Source organism: Nerophis lumbriciformis, linkage group LG06, assembly GCF_033978685.3.
Source record: "Nerophis lumbriciformis linkage group LG06, RoL_Nlum_v2.1, whole genome shotgun sequence".
In the NCBI taxonomy this organism is placed as follows: Eukaryota; Metazoa; Chordata; class Actinopteri; order Syngnathiformes; family Syngnathidae; genus Nerophis; species Nerophis lumbriciformis.
In genome coordinates this window covers 18,302,817-18,322,484 of record NC_084553.2, presented here as the reverse complement: position 1 = coordinate 18,322,484, position 19,668 = coordinate 18,302,817, and the positions used below count along the sequence as shown (strand labels likewise).

The window sequence follows — 19,668 nt, the reverse complement described above, 5'->3', positions numbered from 1 at the left end:
CCTTTAACCTGAAGAGATTTAGTTGCACCTATTTATTTTTACAATAATGTTGTTTTTGTATTATTTCCATGTTTAAAAACAAAAGCAAAAATAGCAGGTAAATTTACTGTTAAAATGTTGGTTACTGTACTTTAATAGAACATTTCTTCAATGTTGAAAATGAGAAAATAATTTGTTTGATTGCACTCTATTCAAAGTAAGATGTGAATGCATTGGCCATTAATTGTTGCTGCTTACTTGCTGTTTATATCTATAATTAATGTATACCTAATTCCCTTACAAGAAATAACAGGAATGTAGGAAACTTCACTTGTAGTGTCCAGTATCCAGTATTTGTTTGACAGTAACAGTGGTTGATTTTTTTCTTTGCCAAAAGCTTACTGAATTGAATTCCACTCACTGAATCGTTTCGGGTTGTATCATTAAAAAAAAAATGATATTGTCCGTGAATCGTATCGGCAACTGCAAATATCGAATCGAATCGTTGTTAAAACGAATCGTTGCACCCCTACTACCTAGCTGTTTTTTCTCTCACCAGCACTCAAAAAATGTTGACTTTAAATACAGTGAAAAGAAGGATTTTTTTAATTTAGGTTTGCCTTTATCTGTCTTCAAAATACCTAGTTTGGAGGTATGGACTAGAAAACTAAATAGGACTATAGATTGAGTTCTTATCTAATTACATTTTAAATTTGACAATGATACAACAAAAATGTATTTTACAAAGGTTTTTCTCAAGTTAGGATCAGGCGTTCCAAAGCGGTTTCATTTGGAGAAACTCAATAACAACTACCGTATTTTTCAGACTATGAGTCGCAGTTTTTTTTCATAGTTTGGCCGGGCGCCAGTGCGACTTATATGTTTTTTTCCTTCTTTATTATGCATTTTCGGCAGGTGCGACTTATACTCCGGTGCGACCTATACTCCGAAAAATACGGTATTTGTTTATAGAATGGCCTTATAAATTGCTTATGTGTTTGTGTGTGCGTGCGTGTATGTGTTTGTTTAGCTGGATGAGTCACATAACCAGACAAGAAAACTACAGAGGTCTTTGGATGAACAGGTAGAGCAGACAGAGAACCTGCAGGTGCAACTGGAACACGTGCAGTCCAGGTAAGACACACACACAAAAACACACATTGTGGTCAAACATGTCCGTACACTCATCATAGACATACAGTACATCTCATATTAATTTTGTATTCTTATCGATGTATTGGAAAAATATCAAAATGGAATGATTTCACAACACAAATCTTCAGTAAATTTTAAAAATAGGTAATTAGTTTAAATATATTTGGAATGTTTAACATTAATGTTCAAATTATATATACAACCTCAAATATGTAAATAAATGTGTTCACCTTTTGATACAAGGTGCTGAATGTTCCAGAATGTCTTACTTGGCAGCATACAAATAATGAGTTTGACAGCTCTCAATGGACATGGAACAGGTGGAAAGACATAAATAACTGCTGATTATAAGCTCATGAGGTCAAACAATTGTGCACCTGTTTGCTAAGACCTGGAAGAGCGCTCAAACTGTCATCTTCAAATAAACGGAAGTTGGTTCGGATGTTCAGGAACAACCCTGGAACTACTAAGACTTAGGAAATGTGTAGATGAGACAAGGGCTGTGTTCAAATTATGGAGATACAGCCTTAGTGGTGTACATTTGTGGGCAGCTGACGTCATTGCATAGCCCAAAGGCTGTTCAAATCTGCGCAAAGAGACCTTAAAATGTGTCCTAATTCTCCATTGAATGTATGTATCCAGACCAACCTTTGTGGCCCCACATATCCCAACATACTTTGGTCTCTGTCCAGCCTTACAAAAAGAATGTCAACATTGGTGAAAGCAGGCAGGACCGGAAGGTTTTTGTGCCTACGCACTATTAATAGAGACCCCATGGGTTATGGTTAGGATTTGTTTGTTTCAGAAATGTTTAGCAAGTTACATTAAGGAACATCATATCAATTCTTTCGCACATTACAACATATCTGAAAAGGAGTAGGAAGACACAAAGCTTATATTTAATGTTACCTATTTTCAATGCATTTTACTGATAGTGCATTCACACTATACATAACTTTTACATGTTTTTTTGTTGTTGCTTGTTGGCTTTGGCTGCAACAAGTCTTTGTTGGAGCGTTTACACTGCAGGCCAAAGTGGCCCAAATCAGATTTTTTTTAAATCTGATTTTTTTCCAGCTGACTCTTTACACTGCAAGTAAAATGTGAAATTTGCTCTTTAGCAGACTCCCGTGTAAACACGCACCGACTCCAATGTGGCCCCGATGTGGCCTTGATGTGGCCTTGACGTCACGATCGATAAAGTGAAGACAAAGGAAGTTGACCGGATTCCGTAAATGAACAAGGAAGTCGCAACTACTACTACAAAATAAAATAAAAGTTGCCACACTATAAAAATTGGGTTTTTTTAAGTAAAAAAATATATAAATAATATAAACTATGAATGGATATACTGTATATAGTGCAATACATTTGGGAGGATTGTAATCTTTTTATGGCTGTTAAGTAAAGGCAACACGGATATCAGCGTGGATCTACATTAGCTTTATTTTTCAACTCACTTCCGTAAAAAACTTACGCAGTGTACGTAACATATAAGCAAATATGCCATAGTGCCAATTCCAGTCCTTCAAGAATGATTTCTTCGGAATCAAATGATATATTCATATATCACATGTACCCTATTATTTGCGCACTATTGAATGCACTGAAAATTTGGCAATAAAAAAAAAACGTTTCTCACCGAAACCGGTTGTTGCGATAATGTATCCACTTCCACTGGCGGGCTGCGTCTTTCCCCGCACACTTGAATGACGTAGGCCCAAAGCTGACGAAAATGTCACATACGGGTCACATTCAGATTGCATTGCCGTTTAGACCAGTGGTTCTTAACCTGGGTTCGGTGAGTCGGCCTCAGGGGTTCGGCGGAGGTCAAGACCACCTGACTCATCGTGTAAATAAAAACTTCTCCCGATCAGTGTATTATGAATACGGCAACAGCAGAAGTCACACTGATTTGCAGGTGTGTAATTTGTTATGAGTTAATGCACTGTGTTGGTTTTGTTCTTTGAACACGGTGATGTTCATGCACAGTTAATTTTGTGCACCAGTAAAAAAAACATAACTTTGTCTTGAATTTGAAAAAAAAAAAAACATTTTATTTTTCACTAAAGAAGTGTTCGGTGAATGCGCATATGAAACTGGTGGGGTTCGGTACCTCCAACAAGGTTAAGAACCACTGGTTTAGACAGAAGTCACATTTGAAAAGATAAGATTCCAATCGGATTTAGACTTCTGATGTGGCCAAAATCTGCAAAGCAGCACTTGCAGCGCGGCGCCTCCCCGTTTAAAGCGTCATGGCTGTAGTCACCGCTGTTCAGATGAAAGAACGGTACCGGTATTTTTCAAAGGTAGTATAGTACAGATTTCAATTAATTATTATCGCAATAGTTTATTAGTACCGGTATACCGTACAACCCTAATCCAATATAGCGCACATACGAAGGAGAGCCAATCAGATGCTTTTCCTTCTGATATGAGGAAGTTCAAGTTGAATGTCTCACGAGCAGCGCCAAAACAAAAAAGTGATGATTTAACGTGTTTTTCATCGTAATATGTGAACATCCAAGAGAAATTGAAGAGGACACATTTCATTTTTACACTTTATGATGCCATCAGCAGGCGAGCCATCGATGGGTACATTAAAACTGTGTGTATTTGCTGCTTCAGGTGTTCTGTCGAAATAATCTATTTCGTTGAAAAGAGCTGTCAGTTGCTATTCCTGTTTAAATGGTGGAGAAAACGAACATATAGGATTCCAGTAAATTGTCTACATGCTTTACTTTCTGTGACTTAATATACAATGTGAACTTCCCTACGCTGCAAGTGTCTACATGCCTACTGCAGGCATGTGATTTTTCCGTCTATAGTCGGAATCTGTCTTTTTTATCTCTGTAAAAATGTAAAACAATATTTTTAGTTTTTATTCGTTTTTTCCGACCAACAATGTGTGTTCAAATCTTGAACTGTCTCTTTGCCATACCTGGCAACAAGTACGGTTCTCCCGTGATTAGTATGGTTTTTGATTATCCAGTGGTAAGAACTACGGTTTTCCACAAAACATTATTAACTTAAAAATCGAAATTAAGTAACAAAACAACTCCAAGGGCAGTGGACAAAATATACGGGAAACATTAATGATGATTTACATATAAGAAAATCCATGATTGGTTGTTGTTTTTACTATGATGAGTCACGATTGGTTCAGATTAGGGCAAAATATTACGGACAGGCCAATTAGAGGCAAGATAGGCCGCGTCATCGAAACAGGAAGGAAAATCACAACAGACATCCGAATTGACGACGAGAGAGTCTGAGAAGAGAAGTGGGAATATTCAAGCGGGCGAATTATATATTAAAAAAAACTAGTGGAAGATGGCAGAGGGATCTCTTCCTTCGATTTTTCTTTTAGCGATGCAGACGACGTCCAAAAAAACCCCAATGCGTCTACTTGGCCACATTTGGACAAATGTATGCGTCTGGATAAAACAATGCCCAAATTTTAGTTGTTTACCGTGTACGCCCAAATCAAAACTGCTCTCCACATGGAAGACGTGGAATACATTTTTAAGAACACATGATTGTGACAGGTGATGACTTTTGCTACAGTATAGCCTGTCTAAATGCTACATTTCATTTTCATTGGTTCTATTAGTTCTGGTTTTAGAACAAGACAGGAGCTGACATTTTCTTCATTATTTCTACTGTTTATATGTTGACATTGAATAGTTGAATCATTTTGAAATATAAACAACATGACTGTGGCGACTTGTTCAGGGTGTACCCCGCCTTCCGCCCGATTGTAGCTGAGATAGGATCCAGCACCCCCCGTGACCCCGAAGGGAATAAGCGGTAGAAAATGGATGGATGGATGGATGACTGCAAGATATTTGTTATTTCATGCTCTAAATCACAAATGGCTATTCGGATAAAGGAAGTTAGCTTATAGAACAAACATTGTTTGTACTCTTTATGATTTTTGCATTTGGAGCAGTTAGAAGTGGAGACAAAAATTGGCTATAAAATCAACTAAAGCAGAAACAAAAAGGAAAATGCAAGCAGCTCTGAAATTTGCCAGGAAGGCTAATGTCAGAGCCATCAAAGCAAAAATGCCAAAGTAATGTGTGAATAATGTAAATAGATGAACCATGTGTGGCTGTGAAGGGAACATTAGTAAGGTTGTAAATACTGTAGAGTAGGCTAACCCATGTGGTTCCTGTGGATGTGAACATAAGGTGTAATTACTGTAGTGACTAAATAACATAGTGACTGATACAGACAAAGTGATCATTTGGATGAATGGGGTATGTATTTATGTAAACTCTGTTGATAATTTTAAAAATATTTCAACACTAAAACTAAATGGTGTTTTTTTCTGCTAATTTTTCCCCCCTTGACCCCCTACCTGGCTGGACCTGGCTGTGGACCTGTGGCCCCCAGACTCCCGGCTTATTTTCAGTCTTTTTCATTAAGTTCAGATCACATGCTTGTTACTGATCAGAGAACACAATTAAATTAAAAGAATTCAAAACAACAGGTTTACTCCCTGTTAGTTGGTACAGTAAAACACAACTTGGAAAAAAAATATTACTATGTCCAGAGTGTAGGCAGTGATGTTAAAGGAGAACTGCATTTTTGGGGAATTTTCATTCACGATCATTATGAGAGACAAGAAGACAAACGTTTTTAGTTTTTTTTCCGGCTTTCTAACATATAGAAATTGGCTCGTTCTTGGTGGCCAACAATGCAGCTAATGGGGGGAATCAATTCTACTACTAAATCCCTTTAAAATACATTCCAAAACTGTCAACAATACTTGATTTAAGTTCAGTAACCTGTAAAATAACCAAACTGTAGCGACATTGTTTTTGTAAAAGCGAACACTGAGGAACTCTTTTTCGAGCATAGTAACACATCGGCGTGCTTTGGTATTAGCCCTAGAAACTATACGGCAAGAGATAAGATAGCTACTACATCAGCACGAAACGTGTTTGAGTTTGTAATGCACAACACAATGAGATAAGACACCAATTTGTACTGACTGAAAAACATGAACAATCATATTACAGTACCTGTTTGTTTGTACACAGTGAACCAGACAGCATATGCTGTCTGACATGCTACGCATGACGTGCTGCGTGTATCATAATCAATGTAAAGTGTGACTCACTTGATGGACAGTTATCTGCTTGGTCCAGCTGGCCAGCGATGTTTTTCCCAGTTAATCATGGGTAAGCACTCTATTTATGTCGAAATAGCTTGGCTTCAAGTTCCACATTTTGCAGCTTCGATTCGCTTTCACCTCACTCTCTCGGCTTCCGTCTACTCCGTCTCTTTCTTCCTTTTTGCTTGCTTATAGAAGCAGTAGTTTATCCTCCATAAATCCAGATTCAAAAAGATAAGATTGTGAATCCTTATTTGTCCAAAAATAGTCGTCTTCTTTGTTTTTTACTCGTGTTTGTATCCGGAAAGGGTTGTTGCCAGAAGTCAGCCATGCGCTGCTATGGAAACGGAAATAAATACGCAGAATAATTAGTTCCGGGAATGTTTAAAATGACTAAAATACGGTAAATATTTACATATTGTTATGACTGTGTCTGTTACTACATTATATATAGACTTGCAGTGTGTACAAAACGTTTTAAAGTTGTTTTAGAGGGCTTTGAAGGTTACAACGGTGACTCCCATTAGCTGCATCTTCCAAGCAATTTCTGTCATCTTTAAAATAAATGTAAAAAAAAAAGACGTGTGTTCTTGTCTCTCATAATGATTGTGAACGGTAGGCAAAATTCCAAAAAAGTGCAGTTCCCTTTTAAGTTTCTCTGTCTAAATGAGTGGAGAATGCAGACGCTTTGAAGCATGATGCAGCTGACCTGATGACAAACTAGTTTGAGAAGAATGTTTTTGTTTTATTCACAGGACTACTGTACTTTTCAGTTTTGTAAATATTGACTATTGTGCGTGAAGTCTTACTTATGGTTAAATTCAATTTAAAAATTAAGCGAAAAAACCAACAAGGAACCCAGATTTCCCTTGCCCGGACGCGGGTCACCGGGGCCCCCCTCTGGAGCCAGGCCCGGAGGTGGGGCACGATGGCGAGCGCCTGGTGGCTGGGTCTGTCCCCATGGGGCCCGGCCGGGCACAGCCCCGAAGAGGCAACGTGGGTCCCCCCTCCAATGGGCTCACCACCCATAGCAGGGGTCATAGAGGTCGGGTGCGATGTGAGCTGGGCGGAAGCCAAGGGCAGGGCACTTGGCGGTCCGATCCTCGGCTACAGAAGCTAGCTCTTGGGACGTGGAACGTCACCTCGCTGGGGTGGAAGGAGCCTGAGCTAGTGCGCGAGGTGGAGAAGCTCCGGCTAGATATAGTCGGACTCACTTCGACGCACAGCAAGGGCTCTGGAACCAGTTCTCTCGAGAGGGGCTGGACTCTCTTCCACTCAGTGAGAGGCGACGGGCTGGGGTGGCAATTCTTGTTGCCCCCCGGCTCAGAGCCTGCACGTTGGAGTTCAATCCGGTGGACGAGAGGGTAGCTTCCCTCCACCTTCGGGTGGGGGAACGGGTCCTGACTGTGGTTTGCGCTTACGCGCCAAACCGCAGCTCAGAGTACCCACCCTTTTTGGATTCACTCGAGGGAGTACTTGAGAGTGCTCCCCCGGGTGATTCCCTCGTTCTACTGGGGGACTTCAATGCTCATGTTGGCAGCGACAGTGAAACCTGGAGAGGCGTGATTGGGAAGAATGGCTGCCCGGATCTGAACCCGAGCGGTGTTTTGTTATTGGACTTTTGTGCCTGTCACAGATTGTCCATAACAAACACCATGTTCAAACATAAGGGTGTCCATATGTGCACTTGGCACCAGGACACCCTAGGCTGCAGTTCCATGATCGACTTTGTAGTTGTGTCATCGGATTTGCGGCCTCATGTTTTGGACACTCGGGTGAAGAGAGGGGCGGAGCTTTCTACCGATCACCACCTGGTGGTGAGTTGGCTGCGATGGTGGGGGAGGATGCCGGACAGACCTGGCAGGCCCAAACGCATTGTGAGGGTTTGCTGGGAACGTCTGGCAGAGTCTCCTGTCAGAGAGAGTTTCAATTCCCACCTCCGGAAGAACTTTGAACATGTCACGAGGGAGGTGCTGGACATTGAGTCCGAATGGACCATGTTCCGCGCTTCTATTGTCGAGGCGGCTGATTGGAGCTGTGGCCGCAAGGTAGTTGGTGCTTGTCGTGGCGGTAATCCTAGAACCCGTTGGTGGACACCGGCGGTGAGGAATGCCGTCAAGCTGAAGAAGGAGTCCTATCGGGTTCTTTTGGCTCATAGGACTCCTGAGGCAGCGGACAGGTACCGACAGGCCAAGCGGTGTGCGGCTACAGCGGTCGCAGAGGCAAAAACTCGGACATGGGAGGAGTTCGGTGAGGCCATGGAAAACGACTTCCGGACGGCTTCGAAGCAATTCTGGACCACCATCCGCCGCCTCAGGAAGGGGAAGCAGTGCACTATCAACACCGTGTATGGCGTGGATGGTTTTCTGCTGACCTCGACTGCGGATGTTGTGGATCGGTGGAGGGAATACTTCGAAGACCTCCTCAATCCCACCAACACGTCTTCCTATGAGGAAGCAGTGCCTGGGGAGTCTGTGGTGGGCTCTCCTATTTCTGGGGCTGAGGTTGCTGAGGTAGTTAAAAAGCTCCTCGGTGGCAAGGCCCCGGGAGTAGATGAGATCCGCCCGGAGTTCCTTAAGGCTCTGGATGCTGTGGGGCTGTCTTGGTTGACAAGACTCTGCAGCATCGCGTGGACATCGGGGGCGGTACCACTGGATTGGCAGACCGGGGTGGTGGTTCCTCTCTTTAAGAAGGGGAACCGGAGGGTGTGTTCTAACTATCGTGGGATCACACTCCTCAGCCTTCCCGGTAAGGTCTATTCAGGTGTACTGGAGAGGACGCTACGCCGGATAGTCGAACCTCGGATTCAGGAGGAACAGTGTGGTTTTCGTCCTGGTCGTTGAACTGTGGACCAGCTCTATACTCTCGGCAGGGTCCTTGAGGGTGCATGGGAGTTTGCCCAACCAGTCTACATGTGTTTTGTGGACTTGGAGAAGGCATTCGACCGTGTCCCTCGGGAAGTCCTGTGGGGAGTGCTCAGAGAGTATGGGGTATCGGACTGTCTGATTGTGGCAGTCCGCTTCCTGTATGATCAGTGCCAGAGCTTGGTCCGCATTGCCGGACACGTTTCCAGTGAGGGTTGGACTCCGCCAAGGCTGCCCTTTGTCACCGATTATGTTCATAACTTTTATGGACAGAATTTGTAGGCGCAGTCAAGGCGTTGAGGGGATCTGGTTTGGTGGCTGCAGGATTAGGTCTCTGCTTTTTGCAGATGATGTGGTCCTGATGGCTTCATCTGGCCAGGATCTTCAGCTCTCACTGGATCGGTTCGCAGCTGACTGTGAAGCGACTGGGATGAGAATCAGCACCTCCAAGTCCGAGTCCATGGTTCTCGCCCGGAAAATGGTGGAGTGCCATCTCCGGGTTGGGGAGGAGATCTTGCCCCAAGTGGAGGAGTTCAAGTACCTCGGAGTCTTCTTCACGAGTGAGGGAAGAGTGGATCGTGAGATCGACAGGTGGATCGGTGCGGCGTCTTCAGTAATGCGGACGCTGTATCGATCCGTTGTGGTGAAGAAGGAGCTGAGCCGGAAGGCAAAGCTCTCAATTTACCGGTCGATCTACGTTCCCATCCTCACCTATGGTCATGAGCTCTGGGTTATGACCGAAAGGGCAAGATCACGGGTACAAGCGGCCGAAATGAGTTTCCTCCGCCGGGTGGCAGGGCTCTCCCTTAGAGATAGGGTGAGAAGCTCTGCCATCCGGAGGAGCTCAAAGTAAAGCCGCTGCTCCTCCACATCGAGAGGAGCCAGATGAGGTGGTTCGGGCATCTGGTCAGGATGCCACCCGAACGCCTCCCTAGGGAGGTGTTTAGGGCACGTCCGACCGGTAGGAGGCCGCAGGGAAGACCCAGGACACGTTGGGAAGACTATGTCTCCCGGCTGGCCTGGGAACGCCTCGGGGTCCGACAGGAAGAGCTGGACGAAGTAGCTGGGGAGAGGGAAGTCTGGGCTTCTCTGCTTAGGCTGCTGCCCCCGCGACCCGACCTCGGATAAGCGGAAGAAGATGGATGGATGGATGGATGGGCTATCAAGTTAAGATAAATGTTTTAACGGTTGATAAAATATGGATGAGGGATATTTTATTTTACTTGTATTTTACTTTTTTTTTTGTTTCACCCCTGAGGGATTGCCACCGTATTGTGGTCAGGGGGCTGCGTACCTCAGTGACCTTAAGAGCTATATACGACACCCAAGTTGTACAGGTGTAGAGATAGAGGCCTGACGAAGTAAAATACACTTCTTCAAGTTGGAGTTGGACACATACTGTAGCTAACAACCAAATTCAATGAAGAAAGCAATGTTCACATACTGTATTAGCACAAAAAAAAACTATTTTTTTAAACATGTAAATAAATATTTTAACTACTGCTGTTATAGCGTTTTTTTCATCGGCTGCCTTGTTTGCACATTTTCAGCAATATTGAGAATATTCTGCATTACAATTGATCTATTCCACTTTAAAAAAAATTCTTGACCTTTAATTTTTCAAACAAAGAGCCGTTCTTCTCACTCCTGTAAAACTTAAATTAAAAATAATAACTATGCTTCTATAATAGAACATTTTGTTTGTTCACTTTTGTTCTATTTTTGCTGTTTAGCAGTCCTGACATCAGGGTTAAAATGAGAACACGTGATACAAGCAGCAAGTGTGGTGAAGGCTAGCTTGACCAAATTCACAACGATCATCACAGCTTAAGGGAGGATCCTCTCAAAGTGTGACCTCGCTCTACCGCATTGACGGAAGCCTCGGTCGACTGCAAAGCTTAAATTTGGACACAACCACAGTGAGGTTTTCAAAGCTAAGAAAACTGTATCAACTGTTGATCATAGTGGTAACCAATTTTTCATGTGTGTGAGCAAACACATAAACTGCCTGAGCATTCAGTGGAGCGCATGTGAGCAACATCAGACATGCACATTGTGGCCATACCAGCAGCACACCCGTACTAAACCTGACATTATACGAAGTTAAATGTCCTATTATTATAATCAAATGGCAGTAGTCATTTCCATGAGATTATTTTCTAATATAAGTGATTTGGCCCACTTACAATGAAAACAACAAAGCAATATTGTTTTTCATGAGCTGTGTACAAGTATTTTTTGTCTGGGTGGGGGTCTTTTTTGGACCCTTTTCAGAGATCACATTTAGTTTCCCTTAAAACATTCACATGTTGCATAATGAGATGTAAGATTTGGATAAAGTGTACATTCCTGGAACTTTCTGACAGTAAAATATACAGTATGTTTTTATTAGCATTTCTGTAATCTAGTAACAGCATTTTATGATTAATGTCCATAAATTAACATTCTAAATAAATGACAGTAGAATTAGCACACATCTGATTGAGGAGTCATAGTTTAACAACCTTGCATTTATAGTTTGTAGGAGTTGTCCGACTTATTGTGCTGCTGTTGATATGACGGATGACAAAGAGTTGATTTTGGCCCGGTTTGTATGGCAGAAAATGACCAGTTATGCTCGATAGAAGTTTTGTACTCGTGTTTTTGGTGTGGTTATGGCCAACAATAAACAGGTTTGATTAATAAAAAGATCAATGGATGACCTGTCCACCTTAAAATGTCTCGACAGGTGTTACAAAAATATTGTTTTATCTGTTGTGGCCGCTTGTTGTCTGTCACCTGTCACCTGCAGTTGTATTGCAAAATCCTATCGTACAAATGCTGTGGTTATTTTGTTTATAGAGTTTTAGATTGGATTTTATTTTGATTCTCTGCGCTGTGAGCTTTGCTGTGTGCAGAGGACACGCGAGCCATGCGTAATTGCGCAGGCACGCACTTTAGAGGGAACTTGTGGTAACATCACGTTCTGGAATTGGTTGATGCTCGTGGTACGAGTGCACTGCACAAAGTGGATGGACCGAAAGGAGGACCACCTCCAAATTCATGAAAGTGATCTAAAATCAACAATTGACACCATTTTTTATTGGACAATGATTCCAAACACAAATGGCTGTAAAATAGATCAAGCAAGCTCACATTAAGCTTTTGAAATCACTTTCCCAAAGCCCCAACGTCAACCCTATTGAACATTTGTGAACTGTGCTTAAAAAACTGGTCAGTGCGAGGAAACCTGTAAGATATGCAGAGATAGAATTAGAATTGCAAACAGCTCAAGTATATAGTCTGCCGAATAGAGCTGTCAAATATCCAGACACAATTATGCCTATTAAGATTGTTGATGGCTACAAAAGTGTGTGGTTGAGGAAAAACATTTAACAAAATCAATTTGAGCACTTTCGTACTCTTTTGAGTGCATTAGTGTGTCCACACTGAGAAGTACACCAAAAATACCTATTAGTGTCCTCACTAATGGCGTGACGATGCACTCAGATTACCAAACAATATTGAGTTCACGAGTCAGGACAATATTCGAACATTACTTTTAAGAAAACTACAGTGACAAACTAAATGACTTGACAAACTGACTTTTTTATTGAAGCAAGTTACAAAACAATGCTGGTGCACTTTGACATGTTTGATAAGTTTGTATGCATCATAAGTTTGACCTTTTCACTGTTGAACGTCTTTCCTCTTTCAATCATGTTCTTCAGTGGCAGCATCAGACACATTGTGAGACCCTTTGGTGCCTTAAACGATGCAGCAGCTTCACTGTTTCTTTGTCATCTCGTATAGTATATTGCAGCTGCCTAGTGTATCAACGATTGGGTGTTTTGTCTTATCTCTGGCCAGTCAGAGCAACAAGCCAGCATACTTCAAGTGCTGTTCAATCACATCTCAATGTTTTTGAATAGCTTGGTGTCGGCTGGTGTTTTTTAATGGCGTTCGTTTTTTTAATTTAGAATATATATTAACAAATCTCCTATGTGAAAAAAAACTCCTTGAAGTACCGTATGGATTTTTTTGCGTCCTGAGCACAGTAAGTGCAGCCTCTCCCCCAGGAGTGCATCTGCAGCGCACAATAAAAAGTAGGTTTCATTGTGGATGCACCGGACTGCTTCTAAAATGACCATAACAAATAGTATATGTCTGCTGCTTGTTTGATAGCAAAACCCCATAGGAGCATGATAACATGAATGTGCAGTAAATGAGTGTCCATAGTGAAAGCTGCGTAGTACACACAAAAACTTCATTTAAATAAGGCGGCCTGCACCATTTGTGAATAGCACGTGCAATGCTAATAGATTGTTTGCAACACGCCCACTAAATGCAATTTTATAGATTGCACACGCTGTTAAGCTTTTGGTATTTGGATCTTAGTAAATCGGGACCTTAATGCGCACTTCCAACTTATCAGGATGGGTATTTACCAATCAGTAACGGTGCCGGTGCTTAAAAGCTGTAAAACAGTCAGAATTTTTTATATAAATATAACATATATATATATATATATATATATATATATATATATATATATATATATATATATATATATATATAACTTTTATATACAAACCCCGTTTCCATATGAGTTGGGAAATTGTGTTAGATGTAAACGGAATACAATGATTTGCAAATCATTTTCAACCCATATTCAATTGAATGCACTACAAAGACAAGATATTTCATGTTCAAAATCATAAACTTAATTTTTTTTTTGCAAATAATAATTAACTTAGAATTTCATGGCTGCAACACGTGCCAAAGTAGTTGGGAAAGGGCATGTTCACCACTGTGTTACATCACCTTTTTTTTTAACAACACTCGGAACTGAGGAAACTAATTGTTGAAGCTTTGAAAGTGGAATTCTTTCCCATTCTTGTTTTATGTAGAGCTTCAGTCGTTCAACAGTCCGGGGTCTCCACTGTCGTATTTTGCGCTTCATAATGCGCCACACATTTTCGATGGGAGACAGATCTGGAATGCAGGCAGGCCAGGAAAGTACCCGCACTCTTTTTTTACGAAGCCACGCTGTTGTAACACGTGCTGAATGTGGCTTGGCATTGTCTTGCAGCATTAATGGTGCCTTCACAGATGTGTAAGTTACCCATGCCTTGGGCACTAATGCACCACCATACCATCACAGATGCTGGCTTTTCAACTTTGCGTCGATAACAGTCTGGATGGTTCGCTTCCTCTTTGGTCCGGATGACACAATGTCGAATATTTCCAAAAACAATTTGAAATGTGGACTCGTCAGACCACAGAACACTTTTCCACTTTGCATCAGTCCTTCTTAGATGATCTCGGGCCCAGAGAAGCCGGCGGCGTTTCTGGGTGTATTTGATAAATGGCTTTTGCTTTGCATAGTAGAGCTTTAACTTGCACTTACAGATGTAGCAACGAACTGTATTTAGTGACAGTGGTTTTCTGAAGTGTTCCTGAGCCCATGTAGTGATACCTTTTACAGATGTCGGTTTTTGATACAGTGCCGTCTGAAGGATCGAAAGTCACGGTCATTCAATGTTGGTTTCCGGCCATGCCGCTTACGTGGAGTGATTACTCCAGATTCTCTGAACCTTTTGATGATATTATGGACCGTAGATGTTGAAATCCCTAAATTTCTTGCAATTGCACTTTGAGAAACGTTGTTCTTAAACTGTTTGACTATTTGCTCACAAAGTTGTGGACAAAGAGGTGTACCTCACCCCATTCTTTCTTTTGAAAGACTGAGCATTTTTGGGAAAGCTGTTTTTATACCCTATCATGGCACCCACCTGTTCCCAATTAGCCTGCACACCTGTGGGATGTTCCAAATAAGTGTTTGATGAGCATTCCTCAACTTTATCCGTTTTTATTGCCACCTTTCCCAACTTCTTTGTCACGTGTTGCTGGCATCAAATTCTAAAGTTAATGATAATTTGCAAAAAAAAAAATGTTTATCAGTTTGAACATCAAATATGTTGTCTTTGTAGCATATTCAACTGAATATGGGTTGAAAATGAATTGCAAATCATTGTATTCCGTTTATATTTACATCTAACACAATTTCCCAACTCATATGGAAACGGGGTTTGTAGAATGATGTGACTTTCAAGTACCGACAAGTAATTGAAATACTTGAATAGTATCAATATGTCAAATCAGTAATACGTTGAAAAATAAGAAACGAAATCCACAATAAATTGTCATCATAATCGCAGCAAAACCAGCAGCAGTAGAGAACACAGAGAATGTGCAAAAAAACAACTTGCTTGTGTTGTATTGTTGATGCTCACAATTCTGGGATTGGTGTATGTGCTTAGCTCACAGTCACCCTGCTTGGTCCATAATGAGGAAGTGTTGTGGTCGTGTTGTGGCTAGCTACGGCACTTTGGTGCCCTTAGGGCTTCTGCGAGTGTGCAATAAAGTTTAAAAAGAGCGTCAGATTCTGTTTGCTGATTTACAAAACATTACTTGCACATCACCGTCAAGCACATGTTGCAGGTTGCTGAGTCTGCATTCTTTTAGCACCCAAATGAGGCATTGATAGCTACTTCTATTTTCGGTACCAATCCCTAATTACCAGTCAAAATATCAAGTTGGCTCTTTTAAGCTCCATGTTTAACTCAAAAAGTGGGCGAGGCTTCTGCGCCATGCCTGCAAGACAGCTATTCTCTAAAGAAGAAATATTGTCTCGTTTTATAATCTCACAAGATCTCTTCACACCCCAAGTACTGGCTTTTTGTTTAATGTTCAAAGAAGAAGAAAGAAACAAGAAACAATCAGGACTTGCAATGAGCAGGTAAACTACTGTACGATAGCAAAGAGCAGAATCACTACAGACAAAAAATCTGCGTTCGACTTTGCCGCTTTAGGCTGCACAGTCGAGCTCAGATCCACTAAGCTGCGCCTGACACATTCATTCAGACCAAATCAAGCTGCGGAAACAGAAGCTATAGCTTCTATAGCTCATTGCAACATGGCTAATGCCTCAAATATACCTGAAAATGAAGATCCTCCACCATCATTCAGATCTGGCGTGTGGAACCACTTTGGTTTTCGTGTTAAGTTTGACCCTGATGGCAAGCGTGTCGTGGACAAAAATATAATAAACAAAGTATATAAAAAAAAAAAAAAACGGTATGTCGCAAGTGTCACACAACGATAAACTACAACAGTGGAAATACCACAAACATGACAACAGATGTACGCCGACATCACCCGATGCGAAAATAGGTGGAACCAAACAAAAAAACAAGGAGCAACAACACACAAACTACAAACTTTACCCGGGGCACTAAGATGATTCAAACAGGGCTAAGGAAACCGACAGGGCGATTGCTACTTTTATTGCTGTTGACATGCAACTCTTTTCCATCCATCCATCCATTTTCTACCGCTTATTCCCTTTGGGGTCGCGGGGGGCGCTGGAGCCTATCTCAGCTACAATCGGGCGGAAGGCGTTTTACACCCTGGACAAGTCGCCACCTCATCGCAGGGCCAACACAGATAGACAGTCAACATTCACACTCACATTCACACACTAGGGCCAATTTAGTGTTGCCAATCAACCTATCCCCAGGTGCATGTCTTTGGAGGTGGGAGGAAGCCGGAGTACCCGGAGGGAACCCACGCAGTCACGGGGAGGACATGCAAACTCCACTTTTCTGTTGTGGAAATGTCGGGTTTGCTGCGGACACTTGAGTTGAGTTGAGTTGAGTTTGAGTTTATTTCGAACATGCAAGCATACAACATGATACATCACAATTTTCAGTTTCTCTTTTCAACATGTTCGAAAAGGAGTAGGAAGAAGCAGAGCTTATTTAATCCTACCCCTTTTCTTTTACATAACAGTTGCTAAAACTTTTTGTTCACTTCCAGTTCACAATTTATTCACAATATACTCCATAAGTAATCACAATAAAAATAAATAAATAATAATAATTTAATAATAATAATTGGTGAAGTAAGTCATATTTCATATGATGAGATAAGTAAGTTTATTTTGAGAATGAATGAATGAATGGATGGATGAAATAAATTGAGAATGTTTGTCATGGTTCTTGTTCTTTGTACTTTGTAAACACTTTAAGTTTGAAGAGTTTCTTGAAGTGGATCATATTGTTTGATTGCTTTGCTTAATCCATTCCATAATTTAATTCCACATACTGATATACTGAAGGTCTTAAGTGTTGTACGTGCATACAAATGTTTTAAATTACATTTTTCTCTAAGATTATATTTCTCCTCTTTTTGAGAAGAATTGTTGTATATTCTTGGGTAGCAGGTTATAGTTTGCTTTGTGTATAATTTTAGTTTGCAAATTCACTATGTCATGGAATTTCAGTATTTTTGATTCAATAAATAAAGGATTTGTATGTTCTCTATATCCAACATTATGTATTATTCTAACTGATCTTTTTTGTAACACCGTTAGTGAATGAAGTGCACTTTTGTAGTTATTTCCCCATATTTCTACACAGTAACTCAGATATGGTAACACTACTTGAGCCCTGTTACAAGATTCCTTCACAAACCTATTTCACCGATACGGTAGTTCCTGCTTTGTATAATACAGAAGCTCAGTTCGCGACAGCAATGTCCGTTGCACCCCCGTTTACTCTGCTGCTAAAAATCCACCACAAAAGATGGGTGATTAAGTCAGATGTCTGAAGAGTGTTATGTTGATGTTGCAGCAGGTTATTGAGGTGGTGAAGAGTGAGGTATTAAGATGGACGGGGGCAGTAAAGGGGCAGGTTGTTCACAACGCAGTCTGACAGCCTGGGGATACAGACTGTGAGACTTCTGGTGGTACTGGCGTGAATAGATCTATACCTTCTTCCAGAGGGTAGCAGGTTGAAGAGGCCATGTGCTGGGTGGTGCCTGTCTTTCAGGATGGTGCATATTCTCTTTCAAAGCGATTTACATTGGGAAACCCATAATCTACATTTAAACCAGTGTGGGTGGCACTGGGACAAGGGTAAAGTGTCTTGCCTAAGGATGGTGGAAGCTGCAATCGAACCTGGAACCCTCAAGTTGCTGGCACGGCCGTTACACCAATTGAGCCACACGCCGCCCCCAAGTCATTTCTGAAGAAGATGCTCTATTCATCCACATTCAAGCTTCATTCAAGTCATTGAATTTGAGTTGCTTTTTGTCTTGCAGACTGCGGCGGCAGCAGTTGAGTCCTGCTCTGTTTGGGAAGAAGCGATCGGCCCGATTTAGCCCCGAGATTCCAGAGGGGCCGAGCAGCGACGTGGATGACGAAGATGAGCAGCTGCAGCTACAGATCCCTGGATGACACTTATACACACATGCAGAGTTTCCAGCAGAGCAGAATATTGTTGTAGAAAACTTTACCTAAAATAGCGCCATCTTGCTACTACTGTCTGACATGAAAATAGCCATGAAAGGATGGAATTATTTGCATGGCCACTATCAGCCCAGTACATCTTGTGCATTTATGATCGGTCCTGGTTCACAAACCAAATCAGTAGTTGTGAATATGTTTGTTTCTTCAGCAATTATACAAAAGTAACAATTCTGCCTGTTTTGAGACACACATCAGGATAAAAACCCAAATTTAGTTGCTATCCTATCTCAAGGAACACGACATAGGTCAGAGTAGAAGTAGATATTATTAAGAAATACACACTATCCTGCTCCCATTCAGACATTACTGCAATACAAAATTACTGTGCAAAAGTCCTAGGTCAGACAGGATGATTCTGGAGGGTCCAATTCAGCCTTCTCCGTGTATTATTTTCTTACTCAATACTCTTCAAGCAGTTGTGACTTCTAATTGAACTTTGTAGATTTATTTGGCAGGGAAGCAATGGTGCAAATATTATCTCCAGAATTCACAAGCTATTATAAGAAGCTCCAAGGCCTTCACATTAGTAGTCTTGAGGAAAGTATTGCAAAAAGACCAAATTACTTTTGCACAGTACTGCATTCATGTGTATTGATACTAATACTGTTTTTGTTAGTCAAATGATGGTGGTGTTTTGATACTTTCGTAATACTGAATGTGATGTCTAAAAACAAATTGTGCTGTTTTTGTTTTATTTTTTTCATGCACCTCTATAGCTTGTTGAATCATAAATACAGCAACCTACAACAGGAATGAATGCATTTGTTATTGATACATCCTGTATTAGCACTTGTTAAAACTGAAAAAATTGTACTGCATAACTATTATTTTATACTAACATGTCAGAAAATGTGCAACATTCATTCATTTAAAACAGAACTTGATGATATTCAGATTTGATTACAAAGAAACATGTTAATTTTTCTTAATCATTTTAATGTAAAATGATTAGGGTGGACCCATAAAACACTTGTTTTTGTTTTTTAATACTAATGGAAAACATCTGTGATGTTACATACTGAACATATCCATCCATCCATCCATTTTCTACCGCTTATCCCTTTATTGATGTAAAATAATATTCAATAGTGACATTCACTATTGTGACAAATACATGACTTCAGACTTCCCATAACAATTTCAAAGCTAAAAGATAATAGTGATATTTTCCTAGCTAGTTTTTTGGTTGAACTTTA

The 19,668-nt window shown here is 41.1% G+C and overlaps 1 protein-coding gene across 4 annotated transcripts in view; it reads left to right on the top strand.

Annotated features, from left to right (window-relative positions):
• Positions 1–19,225, top strand: part of ccdc102a (coiled-coil domain containing 102A) — a 131,590-nt gene extending 112,365 nt beyond the window's left edge. For all 4 annotated transcript variants that reach the window (XM_061963845.2, XM_061963844.2, XM_061963843.2 and 1 more), the window contains exons 9-10: positions 1,010–1,113; positions 18,265–19,225. In XM_061963845.2, coding sequence (XP_061819829.1) covers positions 1,010–1,113; positions 18,265–18,400 — 240 coding nt within the window. In that variant the 3' untranslated portion in view covers positions 18,401–19,225. The remainder of the gene's footprint in view (positions 1–1,009; positions 1,114–18,264) is intronic.
• Positions 19,226–19,668: the final 443 nt, after the last annotated feature.